This window comes from Hyla sarda, chromosome 2 (assembly GCF_029499605.1).
Source record: "Hyla sarda isolate aHylSar1 chromosome 2, aHylSar1.hap1, whole genome shotgun sequence".
Lineage (NCBI taxonomy): Eukaryota > Metazoa > Chordata > Amphibia > Anura > Hylidae > Hyla > Hyla sarda.
This window is the reverse complement of record NC_079190.1, coordinates 477,849,263-477,867,843: the sequence shown is the minus strand read 5'-3', so window position 1 is coordinate 477,867,843 and position 18,581 is coordinate 477,849,263. Positions and strand designations below refer to the sequence as shown.

General features: G+C 39.6%; 1 protein-coding gene and 1 long non-coding RNA gene across 2 annotated transcripts in view; one reads left to right on the top strand and one right to left on the bottom strand.

Moving 5' to 3' along the window:
* ADAMTS5 (ADAM metallopeptidase with thrombospondin type 1 motif 5) overlaps window positions 1–11,748 on the top strand; it is a 104,099-nt gene extending 92,351 nt beyond the window's left edge. The window contains exon 8 of the mRNA XM_056559461.1: window positions 5,440–11,748. Within this exon, the coding sequence (XP_056415436.1) occupies window positions 5,440–5,995 (556 nt within the window). The 3' untranslated portion in view covers window positions 5,996–11,748. The remainder of the gene's footprint in view (window positions 1–5,439) is intronic.
* Window positions 6,306–18,581, bottom strand: part of LOC130357096 (uncharacterized) — a 97,946-nt gene continuing 85,670 nt past the window's right edge. Inside the window, exon 4 of the long non-coding RNA XR_008889105.1 lies at window positions 6,306–6,431. This is a non-coding gene — a long non-coding RNA (uncharacterized LOC130357096). The remainder of the gene's footprint in view (window positions 6,432–18,581) is intronic.

The following is an 18,581-nucleotide window of genomic DNA, read 5'->3' as shown; positions in this document are numbered from 1 at the left end:
TTCCCAGTGAGTCTTTAGGGTTGTCCATATTTTTGCTAGCAACGCCCCGTAACTCACACTGTGCAACAGGAAATACCCTGCATATTCTCCTATGAGCATACACTCAGGGCTTCCACCCGTCAGCCCTGTGTGCGCAGTAAGGTTTGAAGGCCCGTCAGCATAATGGTCCCCCTTCAAATCTCACTGTGCTCATGGGAGAATACACAGCATATTTCCCGCTGCGCAGCTAATTTTGCGCAGCTTGTTACAGTGCGCAGCAAATTTCACTGTGCATGCACACTATGTGACCTTGCTCTAAAGGAGTTTTCTAGGACTAAATAATTAATGGGGTATCCTTAGGACAGATCATCATCATTATCCAATCAGTGATGGTCCAATTCACGGCACCACCACCTGTCAGCAGTAGTGGGGGTGCCTGGTACTGCATTCACTTGCCTGGGAGTAAGCTGAAGTGAGCTACTGTAAGTGCCCATTCATGCTATAAAATGTTCAAGTGTATTCCTTTCCGTTTAGAAATTACACTTAAAAATTTCTGATGCAGCAACCTTGCGTTGTATTCAATGGGATTCTGCTGTATCATAGGCATTGCTGAAATTCTAATTCTGGACTCCGCTAAAAGAATGAACATGTTCACTCTTTCTGTTGTTCTGCTCGGATATGCATCGCAGTCAATGATGGTGGCATATGTCTGAGTGGTACTAGCACCAACTGAATCAGTCGGTGCTGCTGAGGACAGAATATCCGCTTGTGTCTTTTAGAGCGCATTCACATTACAATTTGTAGTGTGAATGTGCTTTAACCGACATTACCACTACCAAAAGTACAAAGCTGTGCCTGGTGGGATACAGGGGATACAGCACTTGATGGAATGCCTGATGTCGATCAGTTTTGTAGTCTTGTATGAACTGTTTTACCCCTACTTTGTTTCCCTTTTCATTTCCTGGATCTAAATACCATGGCTTGTCCTAGAACCCATGCACCAGGAGCCAATGACAACACTCAGCCCCTACATCACTACACCCCTCATAGAGTGTTGTTTCTTATTCCAAGGTAAACCTTGAATGCAGAAGCCGAGGATGCATCCATTCATTGCCGGCCTTGTGAGCAGATGTAAATTCTGGCATTCGACCATCTTTTCTATTAGCTTTGTAATTTCCCAATAGAAGAGCTTTCTGTGCGTTTTTGAGATAAGATTATCCAGGGTATTACTCCTATATTTATACTTGGACTAACACAGCAGTTCCCAGAAAGAGGGTGTCTCAGACCTCAAGTAATAAACAATGATGATGAGTTAATATTGTGTTAAAACTGCATCCTGCTTTCCTCATGTACTTGAATCACAATCTTAGACATTCTTCTGGAATTTGAATAATTTTGTTGATGCTTAAGTAGATGCTTATATAATCATGGTAGGGAACATCATCTGCACACTAAAACCCATTGGGTTGTGTTTTGTGAGCTGCCAGTATTACAGACAAGTAAATAAGTAACAGTAGAGATGATCAAAAATTTTCAAAAACATTTACGCTTTTTGTTGGACTTTTTGTTGGACTTTTCATGTAGTAGAATATACAAGAAATTTGAATTAACTGCTTATTGACTGAGCTAATTGTGTACTTGTTGACTTCATCCCATGGGAAATGGGTTTGGTGGGGGGGTCTTCTCCTAGGCCAGAATCTATAGATAGGACAGGATTTGGTTCCCATTCACCTTCTGCAGGTAAAGAGGACAGCTGGTGGAAAGACAATCCGCAGGGTTGACCATAGAGCTGTGTTGCCATAGACATTGGAGATGATGCACATAGAAAATAAAGTGGCACTCACCGGATCCATTGCAGAGTTTTTTTTTTTTTGTTTGTTTGTTTTTTCAGTGCAGTGTCACATAAAAAACGCTAGCTTTGTTGTCCCCCTTAATTTTAGTGTGACACTGCACTGAAGAAATAAAAATGCTCTGCAAAGGATCCAGTGAGTGCTGCTTCATTTGTAATTTGCACTAAGTTTTTTTTATTTTTTTTGCATACTGTGAAAACCGCTAAGTTACACACCAAAAGGGATATTTTAACAGTGAATGCATTTCTCTCCTCGCTGTGCCAAACGCTGTCTCTCTGTGATTATTATAGACAGTGGTGACTTTGGCACTTGGAGCTTGCACCCCCTCCTTTTTTGCTTTAAGTTATGAAGGGGCATCTGCAGTCTCTTCATTCAACTAAGCTATTTTATTTAGGCCATCGCTAGCATTGTTATTCAGACACTTTATGGCACTGGTATTTGTTCGCTATACTAAACCCCATAAGGGGGCTTTCGATAAAAGGTTCTGCACAAAGCACCATCCAACCTAAGGAGAGCCCTGACCATAAGCAGCCAATCTATCTTGTTCTTCTACCCTTTACATTGTTTGATGAGAGGAAAGTTAAGTGGATAATTGTTAGAAACTTGGACATCACTTGTCTTGCCCATTAAAGGAGTACTGTGGGGAGTTCTGAGGAATACTTAAAGGGGATAAGTGTCTGATCGTGGGAAGTTCGACTGCTGTGACCCCCCACAATCTCTCTCCGCATGAACGGCGCTGTGTCAACCCCCGCATGAAGCAGTGGCCAACACATCCCCTCCATGCATCTCTATGCGAGAGCCGGAGATACAGAGTTTGTGTATCTCATACTCTCCCATAGAGATACATAGAGGGGCATGTTAACCACAGCTTTATGCAGAGGTCGTGTCAGGCAGTAGATCACAGGGGGGGGGGTCCCATTGGTCAAACCCCCGCGATAAGACACTTATCCCCTATCCTTTGGATGGGGAATAAATTGTTCAGCACCACAGTACTCCTTTAAACCAATGGCTTGATCTTTAGACACATAGCTTGGCATGGGTCCATAAAGTACCTCAGTGTGCCTTCAATATACTATGGAGCTTTGCAGTTTTTTGTACTACAGATGTATGAATAATGAAGTATACAGCCCTGTAAGCAACTTTTCAAGGGGAAAACATAAATTTTGAGACAGTGCACAGAGTGGATATTGATCATCCCCCAATGCCAGTTTCGAGTGCTTCCTACTCTCCGTTCTGACACATAAAAAATGCCCATTCTCTAGTGGTGATCCCCCTCAGCCACAGGTTGTTGAACCGGCATTTACTGTATGTCAGAACAGAGAACAGGAAGCTATCGGCAGCGGGGATCAGTACAAGTGGGGGATCAGAAGCAGGTGAGTATTTTATTTTATTTTGTATGCCAATGGGAGCTATTCTAAGTATAAAATGAATACTCTGAAATACTTCACTAAGATAGGCCATCAAAGTATAATCAGTGGGTGTTCAAACCCTGGATCTCCCACCAATAAGCAGAACAAAGGATCATAACTCCATCAATGTTTTTCTAGGCACATCACTACAAGTGGCTATGCCTGGAACAGCAACTCGACCACAGTCAAGTAAAAAATGAATGTCCATATGGTAGATTTCTCCAAATGTTTAGATCCAGGACAGATAAGTTAATATTTTATTGACTATCGCAACAAATCATCCTACAAAGCCAATTTGTGAGCTTTTTATTTTGTACATCTGCTGTATATTAAATTCCACCCAGCATTGGAAATCAAATTCTAAAGAAATGATTTATGACTAAGAAAAACCTCAAACGTACATCTAAAATTGGAATGAAGCAGATCTATAATTTAGAAGTTGTCCTTACTATAAAATTCAAAGACTCCAGCTAAAAGCATTCCTTTTATACCAAAATGCTTTCATAAGTTAAATCAGCCACTCGATAAAAGCTGAATGATGGCAATCCTACTCTATGGCCCATATGCTAAAAGCATCAGTGTGGATGCACCGTAAGCACTCGATCGGCTTTGTAGATTTTGGTGCCGGTCGTGGAGATATTCTAGTGATGTTCTGCAAGTGACAGCAGATTATCTCATCCAGCAATTGAAATACAAACCATTTTCTAGTTTTATTGGAAGTGAGCTAAACGGAGGAATCCTCCACAGAAAGTTAATGTGTCTTTACAAAAATGAAGCCAACGAATCATTTTATCAAACAAAGTCTCCGGGGAAGAAAATGTGATTGTTTTCTTTGGATGATATATTATGCTTTTAGGCACTGGAGTTGAATTTGCCTATTTTTGGCATTTATTTTTATATATTGGTAGAATACGGTCTAGCACTGCAGTACAAAGGCCACTCAAAACTAGTTGGGTCTTCAGTAATGGTTCTAATAAAGTCATTGGCGCTGATAGGAAGTAAGGTCAATGTTGTAAGGTTGTGTAATAAGCAGAACATTTTTTTGATTAAAAATCTCTCTTTGTTTATTGTAAGCAGCTCCTATGCCTATCAATGTTTCTCCATGATTACAGACTATTAGTAAACCCTGTATAATCTCATCCTGTCATTGTATGTCTTCCCATTTGTATCCTTCTTATTGACAAGTACCTAATGTCAATTGCCAAGAAAGGTACTGTAAAAAAAATTCTGGGCAAATAATATGTTCTAATTCTAATATGTTGCAGATCTTAAAGGGGTTATCTAGGAATTAGAATAACAAAGATGGTTTCTTCAAAAAGAAAGCACTACCCCGTCTATAGGCTGTGTGTGATATTGTAGCTCAGTTCCATTAAAGGGAATGGAACCAAGTTGTAATACCACTCACAAGCTGGGAACAGGTGTGGTGCTATTTTTGAAAGAAATTAGCTCTGTTTTTCTAATCCTAGGTAACCCTTTTAAGCATAGTGCCCCAAAAAATTAATAATATTCTGGAAACTAATAGACAGTTCATTACAATTTCTTTGCATACTATGTAACAAATAACTTACCAAATTTTGCATCGCAGTAGATCACTAGGGTATTGTGTAATCCTCTAGGCCTTCAACTACTGTCACTTAGTTACCAAGGGTGAGTTTATCTTTTATAAAGACAATTTGGGAGAGATTTATCAAAACCTGTCCAGATCGCTTCTTTCGTTTTCAGAGGCCTTTTCAAAAATTTAAGGAGCAATCTGATTGGTTGCTATGGGCAACTCAGCAACTTTTCCTCTGGACAGGTTTCAATGAATGTCCCCCTTCATAAATACAAGCTAAATTCTATATATTTTATATCTATCTATATATATATTTATCTATCATCTATCAATCTATCTATATATCTGTCACCTATCTATCTATCGATCTAATCTGTCTGTCTGTCTTTCTATCTATCTATTTATCTATATATCTCTTTGACCTTGGAAGTACTGTAGTAATTTAGTAATAACTCATAAAGAGGGCATCCATAATAGACATAAGGCAATCTACCAAAGAGTCCATTTTACAATGAGTCCTCAAATGATAAAAATACACTTGTGTTCCTTAGCTGGTGCCCAGTAGTAGTTGTCTTACTTCTGTTTTATGGTGTATTTGTGTGGTTTATAGACAATAAATAACATGTTTATGACTTTAATTTGCTTACAGCAAAGGCTACACGGATATTGTCAAGATTCCAGAAGGAGCAACCCATATAAAAGTGAGACAATACAAGGCCAAAGACCAGACTAAGTTTACTGCCTACTTAGCATTAAAGAAAAAGACAGGGGATTACATCATTAATGGAAAATATATGATATCAACATCTGAAAACATCTTTGAAATGAACAGCTTTGCCATGAACTACAGTGGCTGGAGCCATGCTGAAGATTCCTTTCACAGTATGGGCCATTCCTTTACGAAGGAAGTTCTAATTGTACAGATTCTCGCAACAGACATTAGTAAACCAATCGATGTACGTTATAGTTTTTTTGTACCATCGAAACAAGGTACAGCCACAAACAGCATTAACAATAACGTAGTTCCCCAAAGTTCCCAACCTCAGTGGGTGACTGGTCCTTGGTTATCTTGCTCTAGAACATGTGACACTGGATGGCACACCAGGACTGTCCAATGCCAAGATGGACAAGGAAAACTAGCTAAAGGATGTCTGCTTTCTCAAAGACCATCAGCATTTAAGCAATGCTTACTGAAAAAATGTTAGCCAAAGGATAGACAGTGTCTCAAGTGACACGTTTTTTTTTCTGCCGTAAAAAAGTAGATCTAGCACGTCAATGTTGGCTAAGGTTTGGTTTGAGCTCAACCAAAATAACTTAAGGGCTGTACAATATTTGGGCCACCATGAAGACATTGGCTCTGCAACCAACCTTGAAGGTGGAAAGGAACTGCTTAACAAACCACAAATTGTAGGTGATGGAATGGATGCCGGCTTCCTTAATGTCTCGCTCGCATCGCCTACCTCTCAAGAAGAAAGCCTTCAGGAACATCTGCTAAAATATACTTGTGGACGGCATGTCGTAGGTTATCTTTCTGGTGTTTTGTACATATGTGTCATTAGGTGTGTCACTTTATATATCACTTGCTTCTTAAGAACGGTGATTGACCAAAGTAGATCTACAGCTACATTTCTCCAATTCTCTCTAAAAAAAAAAAAAAAAAAACAGCTGTGGATATTTACTGGAACAAACAAACAAACAAAAAACGGAGCTTGTTGCTGATTTTCAGTGCAACATCTTAACTTTCATCATTTTTTTATTTTCCTGACGAACCGACCTTGAGCGACAGATCTTCATTCTAGAACAAGCGTGATATTTCAAAAGGTGTTTGTTTACAAGTTAGAACAACCTATTGAAACGTAAGGTACAGATATGCATTTCTGCCTAAACTCTCAAAACTTAAAGGGCATTGACATTTCCGATTTGAAATAAAAGCAGACGAATAGATATCTTAGGTAATTGACATTCCCTTTAGTTGGAACAAAGTGTATTTCTATAGAAAGGTTATTATACTGTGTAAACATTGTGATGAAAAGTTATTAAAAAAAACAGAAAATGCAAGAAAAAAATAATTTGTTACCATGACAGCAGATTATCTTAAGACAAGTAATATACTTTCCTGTTGAACAAAAGACCTTCTGCAGATGTTGTGTTTCTCCATGTAATGATCTTACAAATACTACATGGTGCTACCAGTTACTTGGAGAAGTAAATTTGTGGAAAACATAATAGTGTAACATCTCTACCGCTTCCCAGTAAGAATACTAGTTTCCAAAAAGTCAATTGAACCATTTGTTCTTTAGATGTGTTATTGTGCACTCGCCATAAACTTTTATAAACTTAACCAATGCTATAATTATGTTTGGTCATCTAAATATAATTTTGAAAATATTCATATTTGATACCAAGGAGTTTATTCCACACAGATAGGTTCTAAGAAGCTCAACAAAAAAGTACCGCAGCTTAGGTCGGTTTTGATGTAAGAAATAAGAACCAACGCTCCTATACTTTACAGACATCATAAATTTAGAAAATAAGAGAGATAAGGAATGGACCCAGAGCATTAAATATTATTAGGTATTCCACATTCTTGTCCTCATTGAAATAAAAGCAAAAACAAGAGCAATAACAACAAATAAAATTTGGTAAACTAGAAGACCTTTTTGATCCTAACTGTATTGATTATGTACTAAGAAAAACAAAAATCAATACGTAGTGTACGCAAATGGCAGTAAGCGTTATATAAAGTGTCCCCGGCAGTATCATTTTTCTCAGTGACAAGGACATTGTTCTGAGATTTGGAGGTTTCCAGTTACCAAAGGCTTATTAAAAGACTGCATCCTCACAGTTGGTAAAAAGAATAAAACAAATAACATCTCAAATACCAACCTTCACTAAGGTTTCATTGAGTTACTATGTGCAAAATAAATGTAAAAATAATTAAAAAAAATAAATATATAAATAAATAAAAGAAGAAAATATCTACAAAGGCAATAAAGGAGACATATGGCCAAATAATAAATTAGGCTTTAGTTTTGTTCTTAATATTCAATTTTTTTATCGAAAATGTCATATTTGGAACATTTAAATTAGGGCTAAAAACAAAACAAAACAAAAAAAAAAACGCTATATTGTGACTTTTCCAAGTAAATGAAAATGTGCTTGATAACATCCGTCTGTCTTTCAAATCGTTTTAGAAAATCGAGAAGCAAATTCTAAATATTCAAAAATTTGTCATTTACAATATGTAAAGTCACCTAACTTATCATTCTCCTTCAATTGCAATGCCGCACTGAAGAAAAAAAAAAAATCTGAGAAATAATTTATTGTTTGTACAACTGGTATGTGAAAATACATATGTAATGATTTTATTTATTTTTTTATTTAAAAGCAAAAAATCAAAAAACTATTCTGTATTTAACATGTTTTATTCGCGTCATTTTCTCTTCTTTTTTTTTTTTCTTTACCCCTATTTATGCTTCCTGTGTGTTAATAGTACACTTTGTGAGTTTACATAATGTGCGGCGCTGGTTGCTTTTCTATGTTTTACAAAAAAAGCATTAAATATAAGATAAATGTACATATACATATGCTGTAAATAATATATATATATACTGTATATTCTCTTTATAGGACTATATTCTGACACCAGCTTGTTTTGACTTTCAAAGAAAAGTAAAAACTGGCTTCTTTTTTTTATTTTTATGACAGGCAATGGTCTACGCACACTGCTGAACATAATGTTCTTATGTAGTCTTATTAAATTCAGGTCAACCTAAGTTCACTTGGTATAAACTACACTTAGGGAAAAAATATCAGATTGTACTGTTCATTTGTTCAATATAAACGTAAATCTTTTTATAATTTTTTTGTTTGTTATTTTTTTATTTTTTTTTCCAATGATGATTTTCAAGATAAATATGACGCAAAATCTACTGTATTACTGTACAAGAAAATACAGTTTCCTTATTCAGGGTTAGTTGTTAGCATATTAATAGAAAAGCATTAGATAATGTTCAGATGTGTCCTTTCTTACCTCTCCTTTAGGGTCAACATATCCCGAGATGAGTGGCATGTGATAACCATGTTACTCTCTCACACGTTGTATATACTATGTGAGTCTATACAAGGCTGGCTAGTTGTTGTCAAGTGAATTACAAACTTTTTAGGGTTTTGCAAGCATGTCTGATAATTAACTAGAGTTAAATTGTGAGAAATTTGAGTCCTGGTGGAGAGAGAAGGGTGGACACTTCTGTACTGACCATGGCACAACCCAGTGCCGGCACACAACTATGACTGCAGTTTCACTATTGCACTTCTGCTGAGGACCAAGCTGGGAAGAACTGTGGATCTTCTGTTCAGCTTTGAATAGCTAGATTTTAAGAATTTCTAAAGATTTTGAGAGTCTGTCACCAGGAGGGTCCTTAAATAGGCACTGCCACAATGAGCCGTGACAGGATGTTTAAATGTCCTGCACAATAAAGTAGCGCAAGACTTACCCCGAGACTGACAAGAGTCAGAATGTTGGGAGTCCCATAGACTTGCATGAGGCTTCCTACATTTCAACTTCTGATTGCATCAGTCTCGGGTCAAGTATTGGATTACGAGATTGTGTAGGACGATTAAACATCTCCTGCCGTGGCTCATCATGATAAGTTCCCTCTAAGGCTTGAATGTGTTTTCCCATCATGGAAAGTTATCTTCTATTCACAGGTTGGAGAACAGGGACCAGCGTCCCCTGTTAGAATGGAGCACAGGGTCGCACATGCATGCCGCTACTGCATTCATTCTTTATAGAAGCTGCCAGAGATAGCCAAGTATAGCAGTCGGCTGTTTTTGCTGCTCCCTTAGAGAATGAATAAAATGGCGGCACGCATGCAATGGACAGATAACTTCTCAAAATTGGAAAAGCCCTTTAAGGGCATCTAACACAACTCAGACCCACAGGATTTCGTAGATGAAATGACACCCATACACTTTCCCAATTGGGACCTGTCCTATCTTTCCCGTAAAAATTCTCTATTTTCAATGAAGGAGGTAATGGTTCTCCTTGAGCACCAAACTTGCGTGTGGAGTCTAGAAGGCCATAAAATGCTCTTTTGTAGGGTGAAAAAATATGCAAAATTGCTCTCCTCCAGACTCAAGGAGGCTTGATCCATGGTGCTAAATATTGAAGGTAGCATTCCTGCAAGCAGGGACATAAATTGTAGCTTAAGGGCCCCAAAGCAAAATCTGCAACAGGGCCCATGTACCATTTCTAATATTGGTCTCTTATGGGGCTGATGTGCCTTGGGGCCCCCTTAGGCACAAGGTCCTTGATTTGCCTTCTAGCTCTGCCTGTAAGTCAATGCTTGAACCCTTTAAGTGTCTTGAAACAAGACTAGGAATTTGCTAAAGTTGTCCCCAATAGATGGCACCAGAGAGCAAGCTAACCTTTGGGATGACTAGTGTGGCCACATTTTTGCATTACTTACCTTACTACAATTCTAGAACAAAAGGGAAATGTTAAACTAAATATATATTATGAATACTAGAGATCAATCATAGATTCACGGCTCACATTGTAGTCAATCATGCTACGGTTGCCAACATTTCTGCCTGTCATATGAGCTAAAGTGGACTATGGAGATTTCTAAAGTGGTCTAAAGATGGTCTATTCTTACAATAGGTCATTGGTATTCAATATGTGGGGTTCCAACAACCTGAAGCTGCCCACATTGACCATTGAATAGAATGGGCCACTGTATTTAGTCGAGCACTACAGACCCTTCAGGTAGCAGGTTCCTGCTCAGCCACAGTACATCAATATTTTGGTCCCAAATACTCTTCTGGCTTGGGTATATTTTTGGGTATGTTTATAGTCAAGGAGAATTTTATTGCTGGGGATTCAAACTAAGGTATGGACATTCCATATCTCAGCCATTGACTCCAAATAGTGTAAGTTCCTTTAAAATATAATATATTTTTTTCCATACCTCACTTTTTTACACCGAATAAAAAAAAAAAAATGTGTGTACCATTTGCAACCACCAATTCTTTATTGAATACAGTCAATAATTTCAACAAATAATAATAAAACAAAATAGTCAGCGTTATTACAAAATAAAAAGGAATAACTTATATTTTTATTATAAATATAGATGTTTTTTCTTCCCATTAAACCTTAAAAAATAAAAATTATATTTGTAGATAAAGAAATGGATTAAGTAAAATATACTTTTTCTATTTGTAAAGTTCGACGATAAAAGACATAGTAAGAAGAATACTCTTATATTGCAAGTCAACTATCAATTTATAATAGAAAGTATTACTATATTTTATTAAAATATCATATATTACCTGTCATTTTTTTTCTTTTTGCACACGTATTTGCCATAGTCACAATTTTTTTGGTTTTTTTCTGTACATGTGTACCCATAATATAAGCAAGCTGTTTTGCTGTCTGCCTATACATATATACGTATATGTTACTTGTGTATGTTAGGTATGTTGCATTCATGTCTTTGCTAGTTGTCTGTTGCCTTATGCCATAGAGCAGGGGTATGGAAACTGTGGACCTCCAGCTGTTGCAAAACTACAACTCCCACCATGCCCGGACAGCCAACGGCTGTCCGGGCATGCTGGTACTTGCCGTTTTGCAACAGCTGGAGGTCCATGGTTTGGAGACCACTGCCATAGAGTCTACTGTATTAAAAATACACAATGCTGGGTGGTTACTATGTTTTTCAGAATGTATTCTAGGCAGACGTATCGGCCTTGGTTAGTAGTATTTTTGACGATGGCCAAACCAAATCTTGCATATGTCTGATAAATGTGAACATGCAAATTTGAGCCTAATGAAAACTGAATCTATTGTAAGCATTTTTGTTTGACAAAATATATACAGTATGTACAATATGTTGAACCTTGGTCTGAGTAAAAAAAAAAAAAAAAAAGTGTCCTTTTTGCCTATAGAAAGCATTAGGTACCTTGGGCCCAACGAGAAGAACTACTCTAAGGGCCAAGCCTTCAGCCAGGTCCAATTTCAATTGCTATAACTTTGCTGTCTTTGCATATGAAAGCTATAGAGGGGTAGGTAGTCATTGTAATACAGTGTATGTGTCAGGGGCATTACTGCATAGGATATAAAGGGGTAGAAATTGCATTCCACCCTGGTGCCAGGTGGGCCCCCATCGACCCTCTACCACCCTCTAGCCATGCATAGTTTGACCCCCTGTCCATACCTACAATTGCACATATCACGTTGCACATCCTATGACGCACATGATACCAGATATCCAGTATCAGCATTACAAATGTGGCTGCCATTTAATTACCCCCCCTTGTGCCATTTAATTCCCCCCTTGACCACCCTGTGCCACTTCATCTCCCCCCTTGAACACCCCTCTTTGTCACATCAGTTTTCACCTTGAACCCCACTGTGTGATTTCAACCCCCCCCCCCTTTATTACCCCCTGTGCCACATGATTTCTCCCTCGATCCTCCCTTGTGCCATTAAATCCCCCTTTTGACCACATCCTGTGCCACATCATTACCCCCATCTTGACCATCTCCTGATCCACATCATTACCCCCCTTATCCCCCCCATGCCTCATACTTCCCCCCTTGACCCCCCCCCCCTCTTGATTTATCAGAGAAAAAGATCAATAAGGTTCTTCACTTCATAAACTTAAAAACAATAAAACAGTATATGTACTTTTTTTTTTATATGTGACAGTCTAAATGCAAAACATTAGTCACCATATTTGTCGAGCCTACTACTTAGGCCAGGGGAGAATGCTGTGCCATTACATTCACACCCAGCCTGTGTCTCCCTGTGCGCTCCGGCAGCCATAGAAGGAGTTGGGGTTATGACACAGCAACATGCAGCCAGAGGAGAAGGTGGGGGTATGGCACAGCAGCTGGCTGCCACAGGAGAAGGTGGGGTTAAGAGGGGAATGCCAACATAGTAACATATGTTTGGCTGTCATTCACTCTCATTGAGTCGTACAGTAATACAGATATGCTATGATGAGATGATCAATAGAACCCCTTTGACTTAATATAAACCCCACGCCACCATGGGACACATTCTGTAGAGGTATAAGGTTGAACTTGATGGACATATGTCTTTTTTCAACCATACTATGTTCTGTTGGAAGGCCATTTGATCACCTTTGAAGCTTTAGTGTATGTCTATAGCTGTGGTCTCCAAACTGTGGACCTCCAGTTGGCTGGAAGTCCAATGCTTCAATGGTGGCAAAATGACATTCCAACACAACCTAATGACATCCCAACAGAACCTCCTGATGTTCCACAACTACAACTCCTAGCATGCTAGGAGTTGTAGTTTTACAGCATCTGAAGTTCCACAGTTTGAGGACCATTGCTTTATAGGATGTGTTCTAGAGAAAGTCATGGTAGTTTCAATATAGGCATATGGCGGTACTTCCGTGGGATCTGCAGTGGTGCACAAGGTAGGGTAAAGCCACATGTAGAAAAAAGATGATACCCAGCACTCACCAGTGATGCACAGTGAAGATTTATTATGCCATAGAGTGGTACAAGGACGCGTTTCGGCGTAGGAGCCTTCCTCAGCTGTCGGCCTTGGCAGGCAGCTGAGGAAGGCTCCTATGCCAAAACGTGTCCTTGTACCACACTATGGCATAATAAATCTTCGCTGTGCATTAGTGGTGAGTGCTGGGCATCATTTTTCTTCTACCTAAAATTTTGGTAGTGGCCTTCTTCTAGTCTTTCCTTCTTCAAAAATATTGGACAGCTATACCCATGCATCTTAAAACAACCCAATAGTTTTTCTCTTAGGTCAGGTCTGTAAACATACAGTTATACCAGATGAAAAGATCAACAATGTTCTATACATCACACAAACTTAAAAACAATAAAACAGTACATAATACTTGTATGATATGTGAAATTCTCAATGCAAAACATTAGTCACCATATTTGTCGAGCCTACTACTTAACAATGTTAGGAAACACAAACCCTATAGCCGGATATGTTAAAATCAGGCAACCAAGGTTCTCCATGATGAATGTCAATGATAGGATACACATATTATATTAAGCGGACAACTCAGTCTATCAGATTGAGATCAAGACTATTGCAATTGACTGCACTATCGGATCTAAGGATAGATAATATATCGCTGCACCCTTCCGATCATTCGTCTCCTTTTCATACATGCAGTAGTTTGCACCACATTATCCAAGAACTGTAGGATAAAAAAAATGTACTGTATAAGCAATGTAATGGAATGTTAATGTCACGTTTTTCCCAATAAAAATAAAAAAAATTAAAAATAAATGTAAACAGTAAAATAATTATGTTTTATTTACTATGTATATTCTCGACTTTTTGGATTTTGTTTGATGTTTTTTTTTTTTGCCAAAAAAAAAAAACAAAAAAAAAAATTAAATAAACAAAAAAAATAAAGATGTTGTACATGGATATTTTAAATTACCCAGGCGCAATGCTTCTTATTTTTTTAACAAAAATAACAGAGGTGACTTTGGTCTGTACTACGATGCAGGCAAAAAAAAACTAAAAAAAACAGCATAATGTTGGAATAAGCAGCTAAAAATGATGAATTGGCAATGGGAGAGAATGAGATTCAGCATCATAAGGTGTATTAAACAGAATAGGAATTTTGCTGGAAATCCGCAGCGAGCATCATTATAGCCTATCAGCTATTTGTATTTTTCCAGCGCGCGGTTAGCAGGACGGGCAGGGACATTATTCAGCCGCATTCATTTACTGGCTATGGAGTAAACATCGCTTTCATTACAGCTGCTGCTGTTTTGTTTTCTTCATACAAGTGGAAGTGAACCAGGCTATTAGGAAAGAAGGGAATACGTTGGGTTTATTACTCGGTGGGAGTTTTGCCGGAGGAATTGACCTATGACTGGTGGAGCTGGACACCTGTTTTAACCGTCTTAAAGGCTGTGGGCTAAGATGTCTATAATGATTTGTATATAAGCAACCCCACTGTATGAAGGATATAGAGAGCTGAATAGGGGTGCGCTGAGTTGGAGCATAGTTTTCCTTCCTCCAGATTTAATACATTACCCTAGCACTGAATCTAAATACCCGAGCTAAGACAAAATGACTTTGTGATGTCCCAATAGCCCCCAGCTATGCACCTGGGCATACTGAAACTGGTGCAATGGGAGGTTATTTGTGGTGCCCCTGCACCAAAGGCTGTCCTGTGGACTAAAGATTGCCTTGGGCCCCCCTGCTCCATTGTCTAACCTGTAATACTGCAAATCTATATATAGAAAACTCAATGTATGTGTGTGTGTATGTATGTGTATGTTCCAGCATCACGTCCAAACGGCTGAAGATATTAACATGAAACTTGGCACACATGTTACTTATGTCAACAACAAACATAGGATAGGTGATTTAACCCTTGCTCACCCCCCATTTGCCAGGGGCGGGGTTTATGTTTAAAGTCCCATGCAAGTCAATGGGAAATATATGTTACTGTATAACTTCCAAATGGCTGGAGATATTTCCATAATGCTTGGTCACATGTTACTTATATGTTCACTTAAAATATAGGATAGTTAATTTAACCCTTAACTACCCCCATTTGTGAGGGTCAGGATTTTTGTTTAATGTCCCATGCAAATCAATGGGAAATGTATGTTCTCATATAATATCCGTACGGCTGTAGATATTTCAATACCTGGTACACATATTACAGGTCAGGATATGAGGACGTGATGGGAGGTCGAGATGGGAGGTCGAGATAGGAGGACGTGATGGTCGGGACGGGATGGTCAGGATAGGAGGTCGAGATAGGAGGTCAAGATAGGAGGATGAGATAGGAGGATGGGATAGGAGGACGGGATAGGAGGTCGGAATATGAGGACAAGAAAGGAAGATGGGATAGGAGGATGGGATAGGAGGATGGGATAGGAGGTCGGGATAGGAGGTCGGGCTAGGAGGACGGGATAGGAGGACGGGATAGGAGCACGAGAAAGGAGAAGGGATAAGAGGACGGGATAGGAGGTAGGAATAGGGGGTTGGGATATGAGGACGAGAAAGGAGGACGGGATAGGAGGTCGGGATATGAGGACGAGAAAGGAGGACGGAATAGGAGGACAGGATAGGAGGACGGGATAGGAGGTCGGGATAGGAGGACGGGATAGGATGTCAGGATATGAGGACGAGAAAGGATCACGGGATAGGAGGATGGGATAGGAGGTTGGGATAGGAGGTCGGGATAGGAGGACGAGAAAGGAGGACAGGATAGGAGGTCGGGATAGGAGGACGGGATAGGAGCACCGGATAGGAGGACTGGATAGGAGGTCGGGGTAGGAGGTTGGGGTATGAGGACGGGATATGAGGTTGGGATATGACAACAATATATGAGGACGGGATATGAAGTCAAAAGCTTCCTCCTTTGTTGATTTTCCTCCCCAACAAGGATGAGGAAGGAAAAACCGGGCAACGCCGGGTACTCAGCTAGTCTATATATATAAAACTCAATGAGTGTGTATGTTCCAGCATCACGTCCAAACGGCTGAAGATATTAACATGAAACTTGGCACACATGTTACTTATATGTCAACAACAAACATAGGATAGGTGATTTTACCCTTACTCACCCCCATTTGCCAAGGTCGGGGTTTTTGTTTAAAGTCCCATACAAGTCTATGGGAAATATATGTTACTGCACAACTTCCAAACGGCTGGAGATATTTCGATAATATTTGGTCACATGTAACTTATATGTCCACTTAAAATATAGGATAGTTAATTTAACCCTTAACTACCCCCATTTGTGAGGGTCGTGGGTTTTGTTTAAAGTCCCATGCAAATCAATGGGAAATGTATGTTCCCACATAACTTCCGTACGGCTGGAGATATTTCAATACCTGGTACACATATTACAGGTCGGGATATGAGGTCAGGATAGGAGGTGGGCATAGGAGGTCGAGATGGGAAGTCGTGATAGGAGAACGGGATAGGGGGACGGGATAGGAGGACCGGATAGGAGGTTGGGATAGGAGATCGAGATAGGAGATCAAGATAGGAGGTCGAGATAGGAGGACGAGATAGGAGGTCGAGATAGGAGGACGGGATGGGAGGTCGAGATAGGAGGTCGAAATAGGAGGACGGGATATGAGGTCGGGGATATGAGGTCGGGAAAGGAGGACGGGATAGGAGGTCGAAATAGGAGGATGGGATAGGAGGTCGGGATAGGAGGTCGAGATAGGAGGACGGGATAGGAGGTCGGGATATGAGGACGGGATATGGGGTTGGGATATGACAACACTATATGAGGACAGGATATAAAGTCAAAAGCTTCCTCTGTTGATTTTCCTCCACAACAAGAATTAGGAAGGAAAAACCGGGCAACGCCGGTACTCAGCTAGTTTTTGATAAAAATTTTAAATGGAACAATAAATAATTATAAAACATAAACATACCATATCTGACAGAACATATCAATATAATGAATCATAAAACCTACACTATAGCATAAAATACAACACCGGTCCACCCTACACTCATTCCTCCACACAAACAAATAAATACAATACTTACAAGGCATTTTCCTATAATACCCATACCATACTAATAAACTATATACACTAATATTAAATGTGAATTCCCTGGCCCAGTTGCAATACCAAAACCAAATAAGTAAGCAAAACCCAATACCAAAATGAATAATAACAACAACAACAATAATAATATTAATACAGTGGTCCCTCAACATACGATGGTAATTCGTTCAAAATGAACCATCGTTAGTTGAAACCATTGTATGTTGAGGGATCCGAGCAATGTAAAGTATAGGAAGTTATACTCACCTGTCCCCACCGCTCCGGACCGTCACCGCTGCCCTGGATATCGCCCTCCTTCGCTGTCGCCATGTCCCCGCCGCTCTCTGCTGCCTTGGATCATCGCTCATCATCACCGTCATCGCGTTGCTGTGCACGCTGCTCCTATTGGATGAAGGGACGGCGTGCGCAGCGACGTGATGATGACAAAGGAGAGCGACAGCAATGCAGGGGATCCTGTAGAGAACTGTCCGGAGCGCCGGGGAGAAGTGAGTGATCATCACCGGACCACACGGGCACCTTAAACGGCTATCCGGCGGCAGCTGAAGTAGTCTGTGCTGCCGGATAGCCGATTATGCGACGGCCCCGACATACAAAAGCATACTATGTTGATGCTGCCTTCAACATGCGATGGCCTCTGAGAGGCCATCGTATATGTTGAAATTATTGTATGTCGGAGACATCGTAGGTCGGGGGGGTCACTGTAATAATATATACAAAAAAATCATACAAACCAACACAAACCAAATAGCCCCATTTTATTTATTTTTTTGGCCCTGAGCTGGTCCCGCATCCCATGCCCCCAGTATATGTTACCAGATGTCCATGAACCAGTCCAGGATTTTCTGTATATATATATATATATATATATATATACATATATATATATATACAGCAACAGAAGAATGCAGCAGCACACTGCCAGCACAAGGATATAGGCGAAACATGAATATGCAGTTAAAACATGGAGAGCTATACAGCTATGGTGTAATAGATGCAAATGTGAAACTATGAAATAGTGAGGCACTTAGCTCGCAAATTTGTCTCCGCCGGTGGTCAAATAGCTTGGACCGTCCCACCGCGATAAGGTGGCTTCATTGGGACAGACCCTACACTCTGAATATGCCTCTGTGTGAACAGTTCAGTAAGCATGGCAGGGTCTGGAACATCCAAGACACCTTATATACACACCTGATAGAGGTGGGGTGCAAGGCCAAC